Here is a 9,245-nt window from a genome sequence, read left to right on the forward strand (position 1 = left end):
TACAGAAACACTGTTGTGGCTTTTTCTCCTCCTCTCTGACAGACCTGGGGATGTTCCGCCGGGCGGCGATGGTGCTGTACACAGACTGCATCCAGCAGTGCAGTCGGCCAATGTACATGGTAGGTGCTTTCTCAGCTCAGCAGGGGCTCACCTGCTAGCCAAGGTGCAGAGGAAGCAAGTGTGACTGTTGAGGGGAAAAAACCACCTGATTCTCCCTGCTTCCTTCTCTCTGCTGGAGTAGTTTATACCCCCACCTCCACGTCCCCCTTAATCGCAGGTTGGGTGAATGAAGAGCAAAGGTGATAGAAGCATGGGAGGATCTGCCTTTGCTCTTGCAGGAGTTATCTATTCAAAGGAAAGCACATGAGGTGCAGTGCAGCCTCACTGGGGAGGGCAGCAATGATTTTGGCTCTGGATAGAATAGAATTAACCAGGTTGGAAAAGACCTTCAAGATCATCAAGTCCAACCTATCACCCAACACCATCTCATCAACTAAACCATGGCACCAAGTGCCTCATCCAGTCTCTTTCTAAACACCTCCAGTGATGGTGACTCCACCACCTCCCTGGGCAGCACATTCCAATGGCCAATCTCTCTATGAAGAATTTCTTCCTAACAGCCAGCCTAAACTTCCCCTGGTGCAGCTTGAGACTGTGTCCTCTTGTTCTGGTGCTGGTTGCCTGGGAGAAGAGACCAACCCCCACCTGGCTACAACCTCTCTTCAGGTAGTTGTAGAGAGCAAGAAGGTTTCCTCTGAGCCTCCTCTTCTCCAGGCTAAGCAACCCCAGCTCCCTCAGCCTCTCCTCACAGAGCTGTGCTCCAAACCCCTCCACAGCTTTGTTCAGTATTCAGTATCACTAAGGTTGGAAGAGACCTCAAAGATCGAGTCCAACCTGTCACCACAGACCTCATGACTAGAGTAGGGAGGACACTAGTGCGCACTGCAGGCTTGAACTCACGACCTCCCCAGCTTTGTTGCCCTTCTCTGGACACCTTCCAGCAACTCAACATCTTTGCTAAACTGAGGGGCCCAGAACTGGACACAGGACTCAAGGTGTGGCCTGACCAGTGCTGAGTACAGGGCACAATGACTTCCCTGCTCCTGCTGGCCACACTGTTCCTGATCCAGGCCAGGATGCCATTGGCCCTCTTGGCCACCTGGGCGCACTCCTGGCTCATGCTGAGCTGGCTGTCAACCAGTCCCCCCAGGTCCCTCTCTGCCTGGCTGCTCTCCAGCCACTCTGACCCCAGCCTGTAGCACTGCATGGGGTTGCTGTGGCCAATGTGCAGAACCTGGCACTTGGATGTGTTCAATCTCATGCCCTTGGACTCTGCCCATCTGTCCAGCCTGTCAAGGTCCCTCTGCAGAGCCCTTCTACCTTCTAACAGATCAACTCCTGCCCCCAGCTTGGTGTCATCTGCAAACTTACTGCCCTCATCCAGGTCATCAATAAAGGTTTTGAACAGGGTGGGGTCATCTCCCAGCTGTGAGTATAGTGTCAGACTTAAGCAAACTTGGTGTGCTCCAGCATAAAGAAAGCCTGACCAGCTTAAGATTGCTGCACCATTGCTGCAGCTGTAAGCACAAACACACATGCAGCACAGGTGTAGCACTTCTGCCTGCTGCAGCTACAGTGCTTCCCTCGCTTGTGGTGAAAGGAGTGCAGAACAGCTCTGTGAATGTGTGGGATGCTGTCTAAAGCTTCCCTTGCTGTCTCAAGCATAGTATCATAGAATCAGTCAGGGTTGGAAGGGACCACAAGGATCATCTAGTTCCAACCCCCCTGCCATGGGCAGGGACACCCCACACTAGATCAGGCTGGCCACAGCCTCATCCAGCCTGGGCTTAAACACCTCCAGGGACAGGGCCTCAACCACCTCCCTGCACAACCCATTCCAGGGCTTCACCACTCTCATGGGGAGGAACTTCCTCCTCACCTCCAGCCTCAATCTCCCCACCTCCAGCTTCATTCCTTTCCCCCTAGGCCTATCACTACCTGAGAGCCTGAGCAGTCCCTCCCCAGCCTTCTTGTAGCCCCCTTCAGATACTGGAAGGCCACAATTAGGTCACCTGGGAGCCTTCTCTTCTCCAGACTGAACAGCCCCAACTCCTTCAGTCTGTCCTCACAGGAGAGGTGCTCCAGCCCTCTGCTCATCCTCCTGTCCCTTCTCTGGACACCTTCCAGCCTGTCCTTGCTTTGTGCAGTAATATTTGTGTAAAATGGAAGGTATCTAGCTAGGCAATCAGTGGAAAGAGTAAAAGGACTTTCTGACCCTTGGGTGCTGGGCTTATCCTTTCAGGAATCATCTAAGTGTAGAATTGTTTAGGTTAGAAAAGATCTTTAAGGTCATCAAGTTCAACCATTGTCTAAGTCTTCCAAGTCTGATGCTAAGCCTTGCCCCTCAGCACCACATCTCTGCATCTTTTAAACACCTCTAGGGATGGGGATATGTAGTGGGTTGAAATTGCCCTCCAACACTGACTTGCCAGACCGGCTCAGCTGGAAGCAATGCAGCTGTATTTACCAGCAAAACTACAGTCTGAAGTGAATGGAGAAGAGGAGGCTCAGGGGAGACCTTCTTGCTCTCTACAACTACCTGAAGGGAGGTTGTAGCCAGGTGGGGGTTGGTCTCTTCTCCCAGGCAACCAGCACCTGAACAAGAGAACACAGCCTCAAGCTGTGCCAGGGGAAGTTTAGGCTTGAGGTTAGGAGAAAGTTCTTCCCAGACAGAGCGATTGGCCATTGGAATGTACTGCCCAGGGAGGTGGTGGAGTCCCTGTCCCTGGAGGTGTTCAAGAGGGGAGTGGATGTGGCACTTGGTGCCATGGTTTAGTTAGCCACGAGGTGTTGGGTGACAGCTTGGCCTTGATGATCTCTGAGGTCTTTTCCCACCTTATTGATTCTGTGAATATGTACAAACCATACAACAGTTACAGACATTCACCATTTACAAACAGCACAAGACCCCTGCTGGACAAACCAGGGGAGCTAGTAGCAGCTTTCCCCTCCCTGCTCCCTCCCCTCTTGTGCACAGCAGAGGAGAGAAAGAGCAGAGAGTTGTTCTGTTAGTACTTAGCCAAGGTCAGCAAAGAGCCAGCAGGAGCATTAGCCAGAGTGAGGAAGCCAAAAGAGAGAGGTAGTTGACAGGAGTGGCTTATGTTGGCAGTGTGTCCAATGGCTTTATTTAGAGCTTGTCACTATTTTTCTGTCCAGTGGTGATTAATTTGCATTCTAGCACTTTCTGTTCAAGGTCTGTGGAAAATAGCCTGAAACTACCACAGGACACAACCACCTCCCTGGGGAGCCATTTCCAGTGTTGGAGAACCCTTTCAGTGAAGAAGTTTCTTCTAATAGCCAGCCTAAACTTCCCCTGGTGCATTTCCTCTCATCCTATCACTTGTTACTAGGCAGAAGAGACCAACCCCCACCTGGCTCCAACCTCCGTTCAGGGAGTTGTAGAGAGCAAGGAGGTCTCTCCTCAGCCTCCTTTTCTCCACACTAAGACACTCCAGTCCCCTCAGCTGCTCCTCACAAGACCTCTTCTCCAGCTTCAGTGCCCTTGCCTGGACCCCCTCCAGCACCTCAGCATCTTTCTCGTGGTTAGGGCCCCCAAAACTGAAGTCAGTACTCAAGGTGTGGTCCTGCTATGGCTGATACAGGCCAGGATGCTGTTGGCCTTCTTGACCACCTGGGCACACTGCTGGCTCATTCACTCACGTTTTACAAATGTTTGCTCTCTTTCTTGCAACACTTCCAGGCACCAGTGGTGTCCCCCAGGGATCAGTGCTGGGCCCCATCCTCATTAACATCTTTACTGATGATCTGGATGAGGGCATTGAGGCCATCAGCAGTACATTTGCTGACGACACCAAGCTGGGGGCAGGAGTTGATCTGCTGGAGGGTAGAGAGGCTCTGCAGAGGGACCTGGACAGGCTGGGCAGATGGGCAGAGTCCAAGAGCAGGAGATTGAACACATCCAAGTGCCAGGTTCTGCACATTGGCCACAGCAACCCCATGCAGTGCTACAGGCTGGGGTCAGAGTGGCTGGAGAGTGGCCAGGCAGGGAGGGACCTGGGGGTGCAGGTTGATAGTAGGCTGAACATGAGCCTGCAGTGTGCCCAGGCAGCCAAGAGGGCCAATGGCATCCTGGCCTGCATCAGGAACAGTGTGGCCAGCAGGAGCAGGGAGGTCATTCTGCCCCTGTACTCAGCACTGGTCAGGCCACACCTTGAGTCCTGTGTCCAGTTCTGGGCTCCTCAGTTTAGGAAAGATGTTGAGATGCTGGAAGGTGTCCAGAGAAGGGCAACAAAGCTGGGGAGGGGTCTGGAGCACAGCCCTGTGAGGAGAGGCTGAGGGAGCTGGGGTTGCTTAGCCTGGAGAAGAGGAGGCTCAGGAGTGACCTTCTTGGTGTCTACAACTACCTGAAGGGAGGTTGTAGCCAGGTGGGGGCTGGTCTCTTCTCCCAGGCAGCCAGCACCAGAACAAGAGGACACAGTCTCAAGCTGTGCCAGGGGAGGTTTAGGCTGGAGGTGAGGAAGAAGTTCTACACATGGAGAGGATTGCCCAGTGGAATGTGCTGCCTAGGGAGGTGGTGGAGTCACCATCCCTGGAGGTGTTCAGGGGGAGACTTGATGGGGTGCTTGGTGCCATGGGTTAGTTGATCAGGAGGGTTGGATTGGTTGATAGGTTGGACTGGATGGTCTTGAATGTCTCTTCCAACCTGGTCTGTTCTATTCACTTTCATCAAATGTGGAGGACTAGAGCATGGGTGTTTGCAGGAACCAGACTCCTCACTCTCATATGATGATATCCTGAATCTCTGAGCCAAAGGCCTGGTTTTGCATTTCCTTCTGTTGCATATGATCATCAGTGTCTTCTCTTCAGGACAGGATGGTGCTGCTCATTGTTGGAAACCTGGTCAACTGGTCCTTGTGAGTAGTGGGAGTGTGTCTGTCTTGTGTGCTTGTGCATGTGGCCTGCAAGATTCACTATTGCCACAGGTGGCCTGAAGTGCTGGGGACACCCAGCAGTGTTTGCCCAAGAACCCTGTGCTGGGGTCCTCCTGACACATTTTGGCAAGGAGTTTGGTGAGCACTGATGGTAGGGAGATCCATGGGCTGCAGTGCAACCCTATGTGAGGCAGCCCTGAGTGCTTCAGCTGGTGCAGTGCCTGGTGGCTTGCCTCTGAGCAAGCTTGTGAAGAGCTGGCCTGCTGCTGTGGTGTTGGGTCAGTTGTGCTGTGCAAGTAGCTGGGAGCTCTGTGGCACAGCCAGTGTGCAGGAGACTTGACAGATGCTCCTTAATTACAGAGCCTGGCTCAGCATTAGCTTCATGGATAGAGGGATCAGCTCCTGGATGAGACCCATCCTCTGGAGTCTCTGCTCTTAGCAGCTGACTGTGGCTAAGCTTTGCTTCTCAGCAGGGAGCAGCAGCAAACAGTGCATGGAGCTGGGGGGTTGTGGCTGTGCTGCTGTATTCTGTGGTCTGGGAAGAGCAGCAAGTGGCTGTCAGTTTTGAGGGGGTACCTTGTCCCCCATGACAAAGGCTGTCTAATGTCCCTTCTTCCCTCTCCCTCAGTGCTGTCTTTGGGCTGGTGTATCGGCCCAGAGATTTTGCCTCCTACATACTGGGGATCTTTATCTGTAACCTGCTGCTGTACCTGGCTTTCTACATCATCATGAAGGTAAAAGGAGGCAGCTGTAGCTGTCTTTGAGGTGCCTGTTTCCAAATGTGCCTCCTTTCTGGGTTGGGTTTGGAGGTTGGGTTCCTGCAGTGCTGCAGAGGGATGTGGAGGGGCCTTTGTGGGGCTCGGAGTGGGACAAGGTGTTGGTGCTGGGGAAGGATGCTGTGCAGACATCTCAGGGGTGCCTGGGCTGTGTCTCCCTGGGGTGGACAGCCCTTGACAAATGCAGATGGTATAGCCTGGTGTGTCAGCCCTGTGCATGGCTCTGACCTCTGGGAAGAAATTGGAGCCCATTGTGAGGTGGTGTCCCTGTCTGCAGCTCCGCAGCTCTGAGAAGCTCCTGCCCATCCCCCTGTTCTGCATTGTGGCCACAGCAGTGGTGTGGGCAGCTGCCCTCTACTTCTTCTTCCAGAACCTCAGCAGCTGGGAGGTAAAATTCCCCTTTCACTGTCCTTCTGTCTATCTCTTGTCATCTTTCCTATGGTTTTGCTTTACACACAAAAAATGATGGGGAAGAGTTTTGGGCTGCTCATGGAGAGCTGAATGCACCTAACTCCTTAGGCAGACTGGGAAGGGAGTGTGGGAGGCTGTGCTGAGCCAAAAAAGACTGTAAGCCTGCAGCTGCAGAGAGAGTACTTGTGACCCAGGTGATCTGGAAGTGACTGGTGCTCACTAGGAGACAGCAGCTGGGGGTCTGAAAGGAAAACCAGGCAAATCCTGACCAGTGCTGAATAGAAGACTTCTCCCTGGAGCAGGTGTCCAAGGAGGAATAATCCACAGGGGGTTGTTAGGGCTCTCTTTAGCCTGGGAGGCTCTTAAAATCCTGACTGGATGCCTTCAAACAAGATCCTGTGTCCATCTCCATGGGAATGAAGGGCCTTGCTGGAGGGTGGTCTGGTGGAGGCTGTGCATAGCCCCAGCTGTGGAGAGCAGAGGGCTCTCCCCACATCTGTCTCTGGGTTTAGGTGTGGTGTAATGTTCCTGTCCTACTCTCACTACATGTCTGGCAAGCACAGCACTTTTTCCTGGCTCCTGCTTGGAGGCTTAAGAGGACAACCTCCAGCAGGTCCAGTGTAGCCAGCAAGGGCCCTGTGTCAGTGGATCCAGGTTCTGACCCCCTGCCTGCTTCCCTAGGAGACTCCAGCAGAGTCCCGGGAGAAGAACCGGCCCTGCATCCTGCTGGGCTTCTTCGATGACCATGATGTCTGGCACTTCCTCTCTGCAGCTGCCTTGTTCTTCTCCTTTCTGGTGAGTCCTGCTGAGCCTCTGGCCTTATGACATCTTCTTCATCCTTGTTCCTCTCCATCTGCCCAGAGGACCCCACAGAAGTTTCCCCACTGCTCTGCCTCTAGACAGGCTTCACAGTGGGATGCTTCTTGTCAGGGGGTTCAGGGATTAGGCTTTCTCCTTCTGCCTTAGCTGCTCCCTGTGCCTCCTGGCCTCAAATTCTCGCTGGGGGTGTGGGTCACATAGCTGTTGTAGGGAACCTGAGGGGTTGCTAATGGGGCCAATCCTTTCATGAGTTTGTCCCCAGGAAGGAACCCTGCTCCCTTTGACCCACGCAGTAGGGTCACTGGTGTGGAGCTTAGCTCGCTCCTGAGCTCTCCAGTATTTTGGTAGTTGACTCCTGCTCTCCTCTACTTGGTTCCTCTTTTCTGGTGTGTGTGGTGGCAAAGGGGAAGATGTCCCCAGCAGTGGGGTCAGTGCATGGTGTTTTGGGGCAGTGAGGGGGCACCTTAACCCTGGCTGTGCAAGGTGCAAACTGTTTGTGAAGGAGCTGTGGGGCCACGTGCAATACCCGGAGCTGTGGCAAGCAATTCCCACCATGCTGCCTCCTGGATGGCTTGTCAGAGGCCAGGGCTGGGGGAGCAGCTTACAAGCAGTGTCTTCATGGTGGTTGGGGCAGGGTTACCTGCTCAGGTCCTTGCAGAACTGCCTGTCAGCTATGACCTGCCAGAGTGACTGGCTTGGGAGCATTACAGAAACAAAGTTCACTTGGCACATCTCTGGGGGCTGCTGTTGTGATTCCTGTACATGTGGCCCAGATGGGAGTTCCTCTGTAAGGAGATGCCATCAGGACTTGTTCATTCTTCCCATCCTTGGGCTGGCCAGTGAAACCTGAAGCTGCCTTGTGCTTTCCTCCTCAGGTCCTGCTGACCCTGGATGATGACCTGGACACGGTGCGCAGGGACAAGATCCCAGTGTTCTGAGCCCTGGGGGGTGGGGACATAGGAGTGTCCCAAACTGCTCAGCCAAAGGCATCTGTGGGGAATGACCCTGCTTCTGTGGCCATCCACCTCGTGGGAGCCATGCAGCTGGATCCCACAGCAAAGCATGGAGGGGTACAGTGGTAACTGAGGTGGGACTGGGAGGAAGGACAATGTTTGCTCCTTTCCCTTTCCTCTGGGGCAGGCATGACCCAGTGGCTGAGGCCAGTCTGCAGCCCTCTGGCTTGTGGGTGCAATGGGTGCTGAAGCCAGAGAAGAGGAAGGAAACAGGAGATGTGTTTGAGACTTCTGCTTCCCTTCCTCCCTGATGATGTGCTCCACTTCCTTTCTGGTGAGAGGTCTTGACAAGTGCAGCACAGTTCCTCCTGCGCTGGCAGCTGGCACCTGTACCCTGAAGGCTGCTGCTCTCAGAGCCCCTTCAGCAGCCATGAGGAGAGCCTTTGGTTCCTGTCCTGCAACCTCTGAGCAAGCCCTGGACTCCAGACTGAGGTGGCAATGGGGGGACTGTATTCTTGGTTTGGTTATTTTGGTTTTGGCTCTTTTTGGACAAACTCTTGCTGTAGCTGGTGGGGAGTCACAGTAACATGAGAAATGAGGCCAAGAGGCTGCGGTGATGGAGGGAGGGCTACAGTCGCCCACGAGTGCTCTGCCAGAGGCAGAACCTCCTGGCTTGCTCCTGTGGCCTCCCTCACGCATCTTACACAGCCTCACTTCCCTCTGGTGACTGCTATACAGGCTCTTGGCAGTGATGGTCTCCATGGCACCAGACCTGCTGTCCCCAAGTGATGCTAAGAGACCCTGTGGTGAAGCCACAGCCTTGTGCAGTGCCAGCTGCTTGGCTTCTGCTGTGTGGCCTTGCTAAATGGGCAAGATGGAACGGGAAGGCTGCTCAGCAGCCTCAGACTTCCTCTTCCCACAAGTTTGCTTTGGGCAAGCTTGGCCAAGAAGATTCCCTGATGGGCTGGGAGCCTGGAGGAGGTTTTGAGGCAGTTGGAGCTGAGCTCTTCAGCTAAAGATCCAAACCAACCTTCTTTCCTCTCCCAACTTTTCTGCACCTGAATTCAGTTTTGTCAAACACCTCCTGCACCTGTTCCTGAATTCCTTAGTTATTTAAAAGCCCCAAGAGTAAGGTGTGAATCACTTCAGGCCTTGCAGCTCCAGTGTTACATGTTTTGCAGATTCCTGAATTAAAAAGTATTCTTTGAGGCCTGCTGTCCTTGTCATTGTCTCAGCTTTTGCCTTTGCTCTCTGTGCATGTACCCAGTGATGCAAGACCTCCAGTCCACTTTTGCTTATGAAAGCAGAAGACTCTGGTAGTCCTCTGCTTCGAG

At 53.6% G+C, this 9,245-nt stretch overlaps 1 protein-coding gene across 1 annotated transcript in view; it reads left to right on the forward strand.

Annotated features, from left to right (window-relative positions):
• Positions 1-8,438, forward strand: part of LOC104302919 (SID1 transmembrane family member 1) — a 50,818-nt gene extending 42,380 nt beyond the window's left edge. Inside the window, exons 20-25 of the mRNA XM_054163333.1 lie at positions 43-119; positions 4,888-4,934; positions 5,581-5,686; positions 6,006-6,116; positions 6,821-6,934; positions 7,834-8,438. Coding sequence (XP_054019308.1) covers positions 43-119; positions 4,888-4,934; positions 5,581-5,686; positions 6,006-6,116; positions 6,821-6,934; positions 7,834-7,896 — 518 coding nt within the window. The 3' untranslated portion in view covers positions 7,897-8,438. The remainder of the gene's footprint in view (positions 1-42; positions 120-4,887; positions 4,935-5,580; positions 5,687-6,005; positions 6,117-6,820; positions 6,935-7,833) is intronic.
• Positions 8,439-9,245: the final 807 nt, after the last annotated feature.

This window comes from Dryobates pubescens, chromosome 8, assembly GCF_014839835.1.
Source record: "Dryobates pubescens isolate bDryPub1 chromosome 8, bDryPub1.pri, whole genome shotgun sequence".
In the NCBI taxonomy this organism is placed as follows: Eukaryota; Metazoa; Chordata; class Aves; order Piciformes; family Picidae; genus Dryobates; species Dryobates pubescens.